This window comes from Chiloscyllium plagiosum, unplaced genomic scaffold (assembly GCF_037043375.1).
Source record: "Chiloscyllium plagiosum isolate Xiang-an unplaced genomic scaffold, Cpla_swu_hap1 HiC_scaffold_2, whole genome shotgun sequence".
NCBI classification, from domain to species: Eukaryota; Metazoa; Chordata; class Chondrichthyes; order Orectolobiformes; family Hemiscylliidae; genus Chiloscyllium; species Chiloscyllium plagiosum.
The window spans coordinates 2,687,687-2,703,735 of record NW_028270140.1 but is presented as its reverse complement, the minus strand read 5'-3'; the positions used below and the strand labels follow the sequence as shown (position 1 = coordinate 2,703,735).

General features: G+C 40.9%; 1 protein-coding gene across 2 annotated transcripts in view; it reads left to right on the top strand.

The window, feature by feature from the left end:
* slc12a2 (solute carrier family 12 member 2) overlaps window positions 1-16,049 on the top strand; it is a 230,423-nt gene that overhangs the window by 151,766 nt on the left and 62,608 nt on the right. For both annotated transcript variants that reach the window (XM_043718096.2, XM_043718088.2), the window contains exons 11-13: window positions 12,024-12,131; window positions 14,422-14,545; window positions 15,723-15,824. In XM_043718096.2, coding sequence (XP_043574031.2) covers window positions 12,024-12,131; window positions 14,422-14,545; window positions 15,723-15,824 — 334 coding nt within the window. The remainder of the gene's footprint in view (window positions 1-12,023; window positions 12,132-14,421; window positions 14,546-15,722; window positions 15,825-16,049) is intronic.

Sequence of the window (16,049 nt, the reverse complement as noted above, 5' to 3'; positions counted from 1 at the left end):
AATGACAGGCTGAAGATATGATGTTAGTCTTCTCCATGTCAACTCTGTTAGCCTGCCACACAAGCCATTTGTTCAACTTATTGAAACCAGACTACAGCCTATTGAAATAATCTGGAATAGCAATAGTTTACTTTTTTAATCATTCAGAAAGTTAAGCATGTTGCTTTAATTTAATCTTCTCTGCATCGTAATGGGAATTGATAAAACTGACATGGAGCATTGTAAAAATTAATTTTTATAATCAGGCTCAAGGCAAACATACCCATAGATCTCGAGCTTCCGTTTACTTGATTTCCAGTAGCTACATGGTATTATCGTCATTGTTAGTGATATCCATTTATTTTCTAATAGCAGGATACATAACATTTATATTAACTTCACTTTGAAAGTTGGCAATGTAATATGGTTAGACAGGAGTGCCACAAGAGGGCAATTACCAGTTTATCAGTGGTATTGGAAATGTGCAGTCGGATCCTGTCTTCAGATAGTGGGCAATGGTCACGACTAAAACAGACTTGCTGATGTTTTGGGATTGTTAGCAGTTAGTGTTTATCTTTTGTTTTAGCTGCTGAGATGTTTACCAGAATGCTTCTTATTTTGACACTTAGTTCCTAGCGTCTGATATCCTTTTATCGAGATGTAGGATTGAGTAACATTAATGATTAGGCGAATTAAAGCTCTTGATTATGCTCAATACCTGACACTAATTTTCCTTTCCCTACACACTTACAGGGTTTAATATTTCTTGGTAAAGCAACAGAGCTATAAAGATCCGAATATTGTATGCGTATACTGAGGCAGGGTATACTCTATTTTTTGCTTTGATCCTTGTGGAGAGGGGGTGGATGGGGTTGGGAAAATTAGAACGATATGTTGGACCAGATTGTGGTGAGTTCCTGCTCTGGCCACTTTCCCAGCTGGTTTGGTGAAGACGTTGGGAATTCGAACCACTTTCCCAGTGGAAATCCTCTTTCACACAAGAGTAATCTCACACTCTATAACCCAGCTGTTTGTGGGAGGCAGGAATATGACAGAAAGGATGGTGTCTCGGTGAAACAGAGTGAAAGGTTTAATCATTGCACTGTCGAGTTGCACTGTCACCATGTTCTGACGGTGTAGGTTAAAGAGGTCACACAGTTACTGCTCATTTCCTTGGCTCCCTTCCAGCCAGGTTTCCTTGCTTAATAAAGGTGCTCTCTGTGGCTTCACCTTGTTTTATTATTGAAGTCTCTACTCCCTCAGCAAACTTCCCTGTAAGAGTGAGAGTCCCTGAGGAGCAGCCTTCCTCAGTCTCCCCGTTTGTGGGTGCTGCAGCCCACAGTGAGCTTTGTAAAACTGCATTGATCTTTTTTGTTTTAAATCCACAACCTTTCCTGTCCAAATAACCACATTGGTAAAAACGAGGCCTGCAGATGCTGGAAACCAGAATCTAGATTAGAGTGGGGGGTGCTGGAAAAGCACAGCAGGTCAGGCAGCATCCGAGGAGCAGGAAGATCGACGTTTCTGGCAAAAGCCCTTCATCAGGAATGGACGAAGGGCTTTTGCCCAAAACGTCGATTTTCCTGCTCCTCGGATGCTGCCTGACCTGCTGTGCTTTTCCAGCACCACTCTAAACTAACCACATTGTCTTGCCCATCCTCCCTAATTTGCATATTGTTTAATCTCTCCTGGGAAATGGTACCTGTGATAGAGAAGTACTCCCTCTTTATTGCACTGGAGTGTTGGCTCCACCCTGGAGTGGGACCTGGAAACCTGAACCTTGGAATCACAAGGTTTGTGTGCTACCAACTGAACCGGAGCTGATCTGGAAGTTTGGGATCCAGTTCCTTCTTAGCCTGCTCTGACAAGGTGCAGTCATGAGGAATTTAACTAAAGCACAAGGGCAGCTCAGGGTCAACCTTGGGGGCGAGCTGTAAATGTTGGCCAGTATTGATGGCCATGTTCCACAAATGAGTAAATGAAAATAAATTGAGCATTTCTTTTGAGTGAAGGTGGGGTGGGTTGGTGTAGTCTCAGCTCTGTAGGAATCTAATCCATCTTAATCAGACGGCACAAAGCCTCAGCATCAAAATTCTTTTGATGCAGCTTTGAGTCCCTAAAGAACATGGAGACTAAAGTTGGTGCTCCCTTCTTTAAGTTTGAAGTTTATCTAAGTCACCTTGAGTCTAAAGGGGCGATTTCCCATGGTTAATCTACAATTCTGTTAGAAACGGGACTAATTTAATCAGGAATGCAGTGAATGGACGAAGTCTGAAAAATTAGAGACTTTATATAATTAGTGTTCTAGAGATGAAGGAAAGTGAATCAACTAGTCCTAAAACTCAAAAAACATGTTGACTGTGTTTTGGGTTGTTTTTTTAAAAAAAATCAGTTGATAGTTTTAATGTAGATGTACTCTTATCAAAACACTAGTGTCTGTTGTATTAACAGTCTCTCTTAAAACATGAGTGTATGCTTTAAATCTTTGTTCTGAGTGCAAACAGCTTCTGTTATGCCCCTAATCATGTTGCAAACAATTCTGTGAACAAGCCAAATATGAAGCAGCTAGTTTTTGTCTGAAATGCTGCATATTATTGTAATAAATATGAAATATTTAAGAATTCAGGTCTATTTTAATTTGTTGATGCTCGTGGTGGTCTCTTTGTACAATTTTTCTTTATAATTGCTCAAGAAAACTTCCATAATGTGCAATAATTGTAACTTCAAAATATTTATGTTGAAAATTCTGAGCTATATGGCAGGGAATTCCAGTATAACATGGCTGAAAATGAATACGTTTTCTCAATTTTAATATACTACAAAAGGTTAGTTATTGAATGCTTTGAGTATGTGGCTTTTACTTAAGGAAGCTTGACTTGTGTGCCAACATCCCTGATAGCTATTATATTTTTGAGCCTAAATTGGCTTGTTCACATTAGTTACTTTATTTGTTGATGCAGCCAATAATTTAATTTAAAACTAAAGATTGCAAGTTTCTACGTTCAATTACAATCCTGCTTCTTTGTAGGATCTGCTGTGAGTACTGTTTCCAAATGATGACACCATATCAATGCTCCCCTGGAAGCATTGGAAATAGGTGCAAGAGGCAGTTCAGTTGGACCATTAAACCTGTTTTGCCATTTAATAGAGCATGACTGGCTCTGTATCTCAACACCAAACTTCACTACCTGTACCCTCTTGTTGCTTTTTAATGTTGAGAAAACTATCTCTTTCTCAAATATGATTAAATTCCCTACAGTGTGGAAACAGGCCCTTTGGCCCAACAAGTCCACACCGACCCTCCAAGAGTAATCATCCAGACCCATTTCCCTCTGACTAATGCACCTAACACTACGGGCAATTTAGCACGGCCAATTCACCTGACCTGCATGTCTTTGGACTGTGAAAGGAAACCGGAGAACCTGGAGGAAACCCACGCAGACACGGGGAGAATGTGCAAACTCCACACAGTCAGTCGCCTGAGTCGGGAATTGAACCTGGGATCCTGGTGCTGTGAGGCAGCAGTGCTAACCACTGAGCCACCGTGCCGTCCAATATATTCGGTGACCTGGCCTCCAACCTTGAACTCGCCATTTGGATACAGAACTGGCTCAAGGAGAAAGTTGCTGCTTGAGGCTATTTGTGAACGCTGCTATCTCCAGACTCTTCAAACTGCAGTCTCTTTCAATCAATACTTCAGCATTCTTGGTGGCAGTCAGGTTATGGCCCGAGATCTTTTCTAGGCTACTTCAGGGAAAATGAGCAACTTGAGTTGGTTTGCAGTACGTTACTGCAGCATGGTCCATTGTTATTTCATTTTCATGAGCACAGCGACACGTGTTGTTAGCTCTCAGCATGTCTCTCTGGATTTCTGTGGAATCAGATTTCCTTTAGAAAAAAATAAACATTCTACATGAAAACAGTGAAACTGAGGAGCATGGGGTTTCATTCAGTCCCATTGGAAACTGAATGTGATGCTGTTGCTACAATTACTAGTTCTTGAATAATAGTAAATTGGGAAGGTGCCACTTTGTCCTATCATCTCTGGATTATTCAGCTGGCGGTACATCTAGAAGTTTGTTTCATAACCATAGGAACCTTCACCTTCTTTTGAGGCTGCTAAATGTAATGAAATACTGGGTGCAGTAAAAATGCAAATTAAGTAAACTCTTGTGTTCAAGCTTTTTTTTTCTCTTCATGACTATTAGTTTATTCCTTTAACAGTTTTGGTTTGGAGTTGTGAACTGGGACCTGTGAGCTGAAGACGACTCTTGGACTGTAGATACAAGCTTGTGTTAAAAGAAAGCAGATCAAACGAGGGTTTGTTTATTCATGAGGCCAGGCCCAGGAGTTAATTGCACATTGGTTCCCGATCAAAGGATTCTGCAGACACTTCACCACCACCACCACGGAAGAGCATTCTGTTTAAATAGATGGCAGAAGTTGTCTATATTTAATGAGATCCGTACCTGGGAATTGGTTCCAGCAAGTCTGGAAAGATTATATGATCCAGCAGATTGAGAGTGGTTACAGGAACCTAGTGGAGGAGATAATCACCCTGTCAGGGAGTGGTCACCATTTGAACTGGGGTTTGGAAATTAAGGGATAAATTTAAGAAAAAGAAAAGCACTGCTGCCTCACAGCGTCAGGGACCCTGGGTGACTGTATGGAGTTTGCATGTTCTCTCCATTTCTGTAAGTTTCCTCCGGGTGCTCCAGTTTTCTCCCACAGTCTAAAGATGTGCAGCTTAGCTGGATTGTACATGGGGAACACATGGTTACAGGGATAGGGTGGAGGGGACAATTGGGGAGGGGTGGGGGGGGTTGCTCTTTGGAGAGAGAATTGATTAACTGAATGGCCTCTATGATTCCATGACTGGTTTCTGTGTGGGGTGAGAGAAAGAATATAGTTTTTGATGCTACACTATGAAGGTTTGAGGGCTCCCAGCCTAACATGTCATGAGCAGCTCACGGAAGCTCAGAACAGAAAACCAAGTGAAAAGTATAACTACCTTTGAGTGAATTGTGAAGGTGACTCTGGAAATCCCCTCCGGAACCACCATCTATGCCTGTGGAACAATACGTTGTCCAGCTTTTGTGTGAATGGGGCTGAAAGCAGAAGTTTCTTTGGACTTGAAGAATAAACCAATGAGATAATTTTGTTAAATTTTTGCTAATTTTTTTTATTGCTAATAAGTTGCTAAGTCATTTGTTTAAGAGATAAACAAACACTGGATTGATTTCTTTTTGTAGAGGCTGGAATTGGTTATTAACAATGTCTGTCTGTTCAGGAGCTGTAATTTTAAGGAACTGGGTGTGAATCTGGGGGGAGAAAGGCTGATTTGATTGCGGTCTAACTATTTGGATACTGTGGCCTTTAATTGCAATCAGAATGATGTGCTGCAACTTGGTCATTAGTGAATCTGGCTCAGCAATAGGAAAATGTTCCAAATGAACATGTACTGACTCTCTCTTCCACAATGTGGGCTGCTTTCCTTATATTTTATGATTTGGAGATGCTGGTGTTGGACTGGGGTGTACACAGTTTAAAAATCACACAATGCCAGGTTATAGTCCGACAAGTTTAATTGGAAGCACTAGCTTCCGGAGCGCCGCTCCTTCCTAATTGCAACCCCCTAATGAAGGAGCGTCGCTCCGGAAGCTAGTGCTTCCAATTAAACCTGTTGGACTGTAACCTGGTGGTGTGTGATTTTAAACTTTATATTTTACAAGTTTGATTGGGGAGTAGAGGAGCTGTGGCAGAGTCAAGATGGAGAGAGGGAGACCTGCATCTTGAATCACTGCTCTCTCCTACCTTTTTTAATTAAAAAAACGTCATTGTGCTGCTGCTGTGGTGCTGGATGCACTTGTAATGCCCCTTCCATTTTGAGGGACCACTTGCTGTGGTCAATCAGCTAGCTAGCTTCCCCTCTGCCCACTGAATGCTCATTTTTGGGGAAGATGACAGGTGACATTGTTATACTGACTGTACACTGTCATCTTCTGACCCCCGTACCCACTTTTAATCAGCCAATGAGATCCTGAACTGTTTGATTTAAAAAATACTGAGACACATTATGTAGCTATTAGTCCCATATACCCCTCTCACTCCCATCCTAACAGATTTGCAATGTCTAAATTTCAGTACACATGTCCCAAAACCATACCAAAGGATGGGAATCTTGTAGAGGGGAGCTGGGGAGTCTTGGCCCTGGATACAGTGACAGTGCCAGTGACAGAGACAGAGCTGCTCTGAATGGCCCTGGATAATGGTATGATGATCATCATACCATTATCCAGGGCCATTCAGAGCAGCTCTGTCTCTGTCACTGGCACTGTCACTGTATCCAGGGCCAGGCAGTTGGGTCACTTCACCATCTCCTGGTCTGAAGAACCCCTGATGCAGGATGTGAGGTACCATCCTGTCAAGCACTGGCAATTCCCTGGCTCCAGTAGAAAGTAGCCACTGTGGGAAAGTACACAGCAGACTGGTAGGACAATATTCTTCAGGGTGAAGATTAGGGGATGGGTGGGGTTGGTGCCTCACCCTGACGTGGAATGCTTTGAACAAAGGACTGATTCCTCCAAACCCTCTCTCTCCCCCCCCCCCCCCCCCCCCCCCCTTTCCCACCCAAAAAAAAAACAAAACCCTACAGGGTTACTTTGTGATCACTGCACATTGGGGCGTTGAGGTACGAACACTACCAGTGTCCCACAAGGGCCCTCTTGTCCTTGGGTTGATATCAGCGGTGATGGGAAGAGGTCTATAATTGGCTATTGCTTTTAAAAGCATTTAATTAACAATGCAGTGGTTCCTGCCATGGGGCTAATGGTTGTGGGAGGGAAGCAATGGGGTCCCCATGCTAGTATCCTTGGGATTTAAACATTTTCCCTACCTTTGAATTTGCCAAGGGAGAGTGTGAATTCTGTCCTAGATTTCTAAGCAGTGTCTCTAAAGAGTTAGTGATCGTGGAATGAATCGAGTCACTGTACCTTTGTTTACATTTTTATGTCTGGCTACATTGTAGCATTAATGAAACTATTTCATAACAGCAAAATGCAAGTTTGGCACACATAACAAAATGTTCTTTGGCACTTATCTGCTGGATAGATGGAAGCAGGTCACCACAGTGAAAGTTATTCCACACAAATAGAGGAACTTAAGGAGGTGGAAGAGTTTTGAGAATGCACTTTTTTGAGTCAGGACAAAAAGTTGCCATTGCACTAGAAGGGAATTTTCCACTCTCACTGGAGAAAGGCTTTCTGTGAGTAACTTCAAGTATTGTAATATTTAGATGGTTAAAGTGAAAACATGGTCACTCCATAAACTGATTTTCTGACCTTCAATGTGTAGTTGAAAATAAAGTAACAGACAAAGGTTAAACTATATTTATAACCATTGCATGCCCTTGAATTTAGCAGGGAATAGTGTTGTAATTTGAGGTAGGCAGTAGCATCTATCATTTTAATTTTTTTTGTGGTTGGTGAATATTTGCAAATCTATTGATTTTTAAGTAGCTCTGAAAGTTGTATTCCTTGGCTGTTTACTGTGTAAACATACAAAAGTAGTTTTCATGCTCTGCTTTGCAAAAAAAAGTGAAGATGTCTTAAACCAGAACAGAAAACCAAAGAATACTTCAAATTGGTTTCTCATCACTTTATCATTTTTTCTTTTTTAATCAAGAATTTTTTTTCAGGGGCGTTAATTGTGCCAGTATGTCAGTTATTCATTTCCTTACCTTGTGGCCTACCTAATCATTAATATGTAGCACAACCCAGGAAATTACGGGAATAATGCAGTTAGTATAACATTGTGACCCTTGTGGGGGTGGGGGCTATCTGACAATATTGACTCATTCTGAAACGTCCCAGTCAGTGAGACTAAGAACAATAGTACATTCTCCTTTCTCTGCCCCAGAGGGAAGTGGAGGCCCAGTCTCTGGATTCATTTAAGAAAGAGTTGGATAGAGCTCTCAAGGATAGTGGAGATAAGGCAGGAACAGGATACTGATTAAGGATGATCAGCCATGATCATATTGAATGGTGGTGCAGGCTCGAAGGGCAGAATGGCCTACTCCTGCACCTATTGTCTATTGTCTAAGTACTTAATGGGGACAGAAAGGATGAGTCTGGAAGTGGTTTTTAAAAAAATTCCCATCTTGTAATCCTTAGAATCCAAAGTCTTCAGTTGAGTGGCTAGTGGGTCTGCAGCAATCAGTGTATCCTTTGTGGAAATGCTGTAAAAAGGAGTCCAATGTCTAATTTGGCTGGCAGCTCTCAATGGCTGGACCACATTGCATAAGGAGTCCTTTATTTCATGATTACAAATTTCCTGATTTAGATTAAAATGCACACTGAGGGGGGGGGGAGGGGGAGATGCACTTCCCTTTCAGAAGCATTAGAAGGAGGACTTACAGTTCAAAGGAGCTTCTCCACATACGTTCAATATTTTCCTGTATTCCCTTCCAGTAAGCGAGGGGGCAACTGGGGATGGGCGATAAATGTTGGTCTAGACGTTGATGCCCACATCCTGTGAATGAATTAAAAACAAAGAGCTGTACATGTAGTGTACCATTAACATTAAGGAAGGTGATGATGGTCAAGTGGTATTATCTCTAGACTATTGATCCAGAGATCTAGGTGATGTTTTGGGAACATGGCTTAAATTCCCACATATCAGATGATAACATTTCAAATTCTATAAACGAAATCTGGGATTGAGTCTAATGACCATTGTCGATTTGTCTGAAAACCCATCTAGTTTACTAATGGCTTTCAGGGAAAGAAATCAGTCATCCTTACCTGGTCTGGCCTTCATGTGACTCCAGAACCACAGCAATGAGGTTGCCTCTGAACTGCCCTCTGGGCAATTAGGGATTCCTAACCAGTATTGACCCAGTCAGTCACCTCCACGTCCCATGAATGAATAAGAAATGCACATGCCCTTCAATCTTGATTTTAGAGAATTGTTCATGCAGAAGCTAAGGAGGCCTAGGATACAGGGAAATCTGGTTGTCTGGATACAGAATTGGCTGGCCCATAGAAGACAGAGGGTGGTAGTCGATGGAAAGTATTTCGCCTGGAGCTTGGTGACCAGTGGTATTCTACAGGAATCCGTTCTGGGACCTCTGCTCTTTGTGATTTTTATAAATGACATGGATGAGGAGGTAGAAGGGTGAATTAGCAAGTTTGCTGATGACACCAACATTGGTGGAGTTGTGGATCGTGTTGAGGACTGTTGTAGGTTGCAACGGGACATTGACAAGATAGAGTCGGGCTGAGAAGTGGCCAGTGGAGTTCAACCTGGAAAAATGTGAAGTCATTCATTTTAGGAGGTGAATTTGAATACAGAATACAGGATTTAAGGCAGGAATCTTGGCAGTATGGAGGATTAGAGGGATCTTAGGGTCAACGTCCATAGATCCCTCAAAGTTGCCACCCAAGTTTATAGGGTTGTTAAGATAGCGTATGGTATGTTGGCTTTCATTAGCAGGGGGATTGAATTTAAGAGCTGCGAGGTTATGCTGCAGCTCTATAGAACCTTGGTTTGACCACATTTGGAATATTGTGTTCAGTTCTGGCTGCCTGATTATAGGAAAGATGTGGAAGCTTTAGAAATGGTGCAGAGGAAATGTATAAGGATGCTGCCTGGACTGGAGGGCATGCCTTATGAAGAAAGGTTAAACAAGCTAAGGCTTTTCTCATTGGAGTTGAAGGATGAGAGCTAACTTGGTAGAGGTGTACAAGATGTTGAGAGGCCTAGAGTGGATAGCCAGAGACTTTTTTTTTCCCAGGACCGAAATGTCTGTCATGAGGGGGCATAATTTTAAGGTGATTAGAGGAAGGTTTAGGGAAGATGTCAGAGGTCAGTTCTTTACTCGGTGGTGGGTGCATGGAATGCGCTGCCAGCAGTGGTAGGAGAGGCAGATACATTAGGGACATTTAAGTGACTTTTGGATAAGCATATGGAAGATAGTACAATGAAATGTATGCAGGTTAGTCTGACCTTAATAGGATAAAAGGTTGGCACAACATTGCGGGCTGAAGGGCCTGTACTGTTCTGTTTTAAGTTCTATGTTTGAGATGAGGGATTGATCATATTCGCTGCTTATTAGAACATAGAACATTACAGTGCAGTACAGGCCCTTCGGCCCTTGATGTTGCACCGCCCTGTCATACTAATCTGAAGCCCATCCCACCTACGCTATTCCATGTATGTCCATTTGCCTGTCCAATGACTACTTAAATGCACTTCAACTTGGCGAATCTACTACTGATGCAGGCAAAGCATTCCATACCCTTACTACTCTCTGAGTAAAGAAACTACCTCTGACATCTGTCTTATACCTATCTCCCCTCACTTTAAAGTTGTGTCCCCTCGTGTTTGCCATCCCCGTTCTTGGATAAAGGCTCTCCCTGTCCACCCTATCTAACCCTCTGATTATCTTGTATGTCTCTATTAAGTCACCTCTCAACCTTCTTCTCTCTAACGAGAACAGCCTCAAGGCCCTCAGCCTTCCCTCGTAAGACATTCCTTCCATACCAGGCAACATCCTAGTAAATCTCCTGTGCGCCCTTTCCAAAGCTTCCACATCCTCCTTATAATGTGGTGACCAGAACTGTACACAATACTTCAAGTGTGGCCGTACCAGAGCTTTGTACAGCTGCAGCATAACCTCCTGGTTCCGGAACTCAATCCCTCTATTAATAAAGGCCAAAACACTGTATGCCTTCTTAACAACCCTGTCAATCTGGGTGACAACTTTTAGGGATCTGTGCACATGGACACCGAGATCTCTCTGCTTATCTGCACTCGCAAGAATCCTACCGTTAGCCCAGTATTTTGCATTCCGATTACTCTGGCCAAAGTGAATCACCTCACACTTGTCCACATTTAAACTCCATTTGCCACCTCTCAGCCCAGCTCTGCATCCTATCTATGTCTCTCTGCAACCTACTACATCCTTCGTCACTGTCCACAACTCCACCGACCTTAGTGTTGTCCGCAAATTTACTAACCCACCCTTCTAAGCCCTCATCCAGGTCATTTATAAAAATGATGAACAGCAGTGGACCCAACACTGACCTTTGCAGTACACCGCTAGTAACTAGAGATTACTTCATGAGAATGTTCTGGACACACAAAGGAACCTTGTTTCATTGGGTAAAATATTAATGAGCATTCCTTCTTTCAATTTATTAAATGTCAGCTTTGTTTACTTACCAGTTTGTGCCCATATTGGTGTGGAAATTTGTACATCATTGTTTTCATGTGTCTCTAATTAATAATTAGAAACTGAGAATAAAGTTTGAAATATCAAATTACTTGATGTCAGGAGGACTACAAGGACTTATAATGGTATTCACCTGTCAGAGTATTTCAACAGCAACCCAGTCTGTTTTAAAAGGCTTTGTTTGATTATGACTCAATCATTCTTGAGTTTTTTTATGTGGATAGCTGTTCCCAGGCCATTGAGGCCTGGAGTAAAAGAGTAGTGCTTTATTGGTCCTGACCCAAAGCATTAACACAGGAATATTGTGGAATTTATACTTCCTGGTTAAGAAACTTGAGCGTGTTATTCTCCAGCTTCTTGTGGTTGTGGCTCACTCTAAATGAGCAATGCTTGGCTGTCCCTCTGTATGTGATATAATGTAGTTCCTGATCTTTAGGAAGGGTTTACAGTATCTTTTGTGCTGAACAAATCATTATATAGGCCCAAAGGGAATACCTATTAGAATATCAATATTAACTGTTTCTCAGCAGAAGCAGCCAGACCTGCTGAGGTTTCCCATAACCTTTTTTTTGTAACTATAAAAATTTCATACTATGTATGTGTCTAAATATTTTTGCTTAAAATCCCCTCAGCACCTTGTTTCTTTTCTTCTGAAAGAAAACAGGCTGTTGTAAATCAGTTGCCATATTGTGGCTTATGAGAATATTTTTAGTTGGTTCAAATGCATCTGGAACGTTGGCCACGTGTTTCAACAAACGCTAACCACCTCTCCTACCACTTTTCTAACTGAATTAACCTGGATTCTTTTCAGGTCATGAGCCTAATATCTGGATTTGGGCCTTTGATTACTGCAGGAATCTTTTCAGCAACACTTTCTTCTGCTCTGGCCTCATTAGTGAGTGCTCCCAAAATATTTCAGGTAAGTACGCCACTCCAGATGTTCGTGCTCATTCCATGTTTGGTTTTGCTTGTTACTTTTATTTGATTGCTCCCGCTTAAATGTAAATGTTTGTTTTGTGAATTTAACCCAGGCTATTATCACTTAGTGAGACTGAGGGACATGAGGTGGCACTTTTCCCTTTAGTGGGGGTCAATAACCAGGGGGCATAGATGGTGGTGGAAGTTCGGGTGTTTCAGTCAAAAACTTATAACATTTTAAGCAGTATTTCGATATTCACTTGTGTTGCCATAACCTCCAGGACTATGGGCCAAAAGTTGGAATCGGTGTAGCCACGATGGGCCAAATGGCCTCGTTCAGTGTTGTAAACATCAGAGTTTGTATCGATGTTTTATGAATATTCTCCACATTTATCATAGAACATAGAAAAATACAGTGCAGTACAGGCCCTTTGGCCCTCGATGTTGCACCGATCCAAGCCCACCTAACCTACACTAGCCCACTATCCTCCATATGCCTATCCAATGCCCGTTTAAATGCCCATAAAGAGGGAGAGTCCACCACTGCTACTGGCAGGGCATTCCATGAACTCACGACTCGCTGAGTAAAGAATCTACCCCTAACACCTGTCCTATACCTACCACCCCTTAATTTCAAGCTATGCCCCCTCGTAATAGCTGACTCCATACGTGGAAAAAGGTTTTCATGGTCAACCCTATCTAAACCCCTAATCATCTTGTACAAACAATCATAAACAATCCTAAATAATCTGTGCTTAGAGCAATGACCTTTCAGTAAAAGCTTGGTTTTAGATTTCTCTCAGAACTGAAGAATTTTCACATGTTGCAGTGAGAAGCCAAACAATTTTCAGATTTTAGATTTCTTTTGAGGAATAAACTTTAGTGTACAAAAACATATTGTAACAGCAATAAGATGTTCAGACAAAGCTCATAACAGATGACACTACTCTCAAATGTGTGTAGGGAAAGGTAAGAATAAAAACTTCTGCTTCACTTGCTCGGACTCCTTCTGATAGGAAAAACATAGAAATATAGAAAATAGGAGCAGGAGTAGGCCATTCAGCCCTTCGAGCCTGCACCACCGTGATTATGCAATGGTGAATATGCAATCTCAGTATTTCATTCCCACTTTCTCTCCATGCCTCTTTTTCCCTTAGCCTCAAGGGCAACATCCAGCTCCCTCGTGATTAGTTGTGTGTTAGCTGGAAAGGCAACCTTTTATGTAAGGGAGCAGTCCAGTGCAAATTAACAAGGAAGCAAAGTGATTGGATAGCTCACTTCGGAAAGAGGACCTGCTTGCCACCCTGAGATCATTTTGATTCCATGACTGCTTAATAGCAAAACCTTTTTTATCCATGTCTTTCAATGTGAGGCACATGGATGGCTGTTGGCATAAAATCTGAACCATAAACAGCATAAAATTAAACATGATAAAAGGTAATTAAAAACATTATATTTGAGGCTTGTATCATATTTATAAATTAAGACAACAATGTTTTGGTTGTTTGATATCTTGACTTTCCAATTAACTGAGCAATTGACCTTGGATAGCTATTATCTTTCAAGTGTAGGTGAGGCAACTTTATTCCTCCTTTTCAGAACTTTTACTCTGAACTCCTTTTTTGATGAAACCTTGTCTTTGACACACCCACTTATTCCTGATCATAATCCTTCATCTGTAATCCAATCCATTTTAGACTTCAATATTGCTTGCTCTTGGCTATTTTCACAACTGATTAACCTTAAGTGTTCCTTTTCAATTGCTTTTTTGCCAACTTATTTCAGTCCAGTGTAATTATCTCCTCTCGCTCTTGCTCTCTTTTTACAATGCGTATTTCATTGCCTTATGCTCACTGTTTCTCAAACATCATTTTTGCACTTTATTACTTGTCCTGATAATTGCCCGTAGCCAGCGCTAACATGCCATTTTTTTTGTTTTTAGGTATACATTACAAAGAAGCAGAAGTACCTTTGGTTATAAATATTTCTGTTTTAACCTAATCCACCGTTAAATCCAATCTGGATTAATAAAATGTGCAGATCTCAAACTTTCAGAATCTCAATGTTTGCAGCAATCTGGAAAATTGAGATTTTAGGGCATTAAAGTGTTACCTTATGAATGTGTTGGTAGAAGTCAAGTTGTCACACGTATCTCAATTCCCCTCCGGAAATGTGTGCGCGCTTTAAGGAAAAACAAGTTTTAAAAAAATTCTCAGTTTGACTTTGGTTATTACATTTTTATATACTGTGTGGAGCACCTGGTCTACAGTAATAAATATCTTTTCCTCTAGGCTTTGTGTAAGGATAAAATATACCCTGGTCTTCACGTATTTTCAGTTGGTTATGGGAAGAACAATGAGCCATTACGTGGATATGTTCTCACATTCTTCATTGGTCTGGGATTCATACTAATTGGTTAGTCAATATTTTGAAAAAAGCAAATTTGTAACAGTGTAGACTTCCTATCATGTGGAATCAATTGTCTATAGTTGCATTGTCTAGGTAAACACTTAACATTTAAAAAAGGACGAAATATCAGCAAATTCTTCTTTTCTTCCCTCCTTGCAACTAGCAGTTTTAAAACTACCTTGTGATTTGATTTCTTTTGGAGGAAGTTCTGAGGACCTTTAGTGATATGGATAAATTAGCAAAGTTGGGGTAGAGTTTTAGAAGAGAAACTGAGCATTGACAGAACTGGAGGACACCAGTTTAAGGTAATTGGCAAAAGAATTGGTGGCAAGACAGCTTGTGTTTTAAAGCTGTGACTGGTTACAATCTAAAGTTTATTGATTGAATGTATAGTAGAGCCAGATATATTGGGGGCTTTAATAAAAAGATTAGGTCAACACCTAAGGAGGGGAAAGTTTGCAAATGAAGGGCAGGGGAGTAGGACTTGAGTTGCATCCTTGCCAGATCCCAACAAAACTAATGGGTTGACTTGGTTTCCTGTGCTGAAGCCATTCAATGATTTGATTGTGTGTTCCACAAAGGATCTTGAGCCATCACTATACTTATGTTTCAATTTTTTATAAATATATGGATCTAATCATTTTCCCAAGGTTTACCCAGACCATGGCTCGGGGGGATATTTCTCCTAATGAAAGTGAGAAAGCAGTTAGGTTTAACAGTGGAGGAATGGTTGGACTGAAGTGGCTAAAGTACAGAATAACTTGTACCTGAAAAGAGGTTGAAGTTTGCTATCCAATGGTCCTCATCAGCATTAGGTGAAACCCACAATCTGGAAAGTTTTAAAAAAACAAACTTGATCACCTCTTTCACATCCTTGAAGTCTCATTGTTTCACAACTGAATTGTTTTTTTGTAATCTACTCACTGTTACAATGTTAGCAAGTTACAGATGTAGAAAATTGTGCACTCTCTTTAAAATCTGAATTTAAACTGATTTTGATTTGTGTTTATTATCATTTGTGGGGTAGTATGTTGGCTGTGTATCTTTGGCATAATGTTTGTTTTGTCATCAAGTAAACCAGTAGTTGTGCTCTTAAATGGTCAGTTGGTCTGGGAATAGGTAGGGTAATTTGGGAATTGTCAGTTTCTTTCCTGCTATTTATTTTTGTGTGTTTACTTTACAGCTGAGTTGAATGTCATTGCACCAATCATTTCCAATTTTTTCCTGGCTTCATATGCTTTGATTAATTTCTCAGTATTCCATGCTTCTCTTGCTAAATCTCCAGGTAAGAACCCAGTTAACAGGAGAAATACGACTGACTGAATTCAAATTTGTATTTTGAACATAGCTGTTTGAGCTTGGAATATGTGTGGGGGTTGGGGGGATGTATTTATCTGCCCATTGGGAAAGGTGGCCATACAAGGTACATTTGTTTTAGTTTTAAACTGGCTAGTAGTATTTTCAGGTATTGGATGATCAGAAAATGTCTGCTGAGCTCTTGGCAATGGTT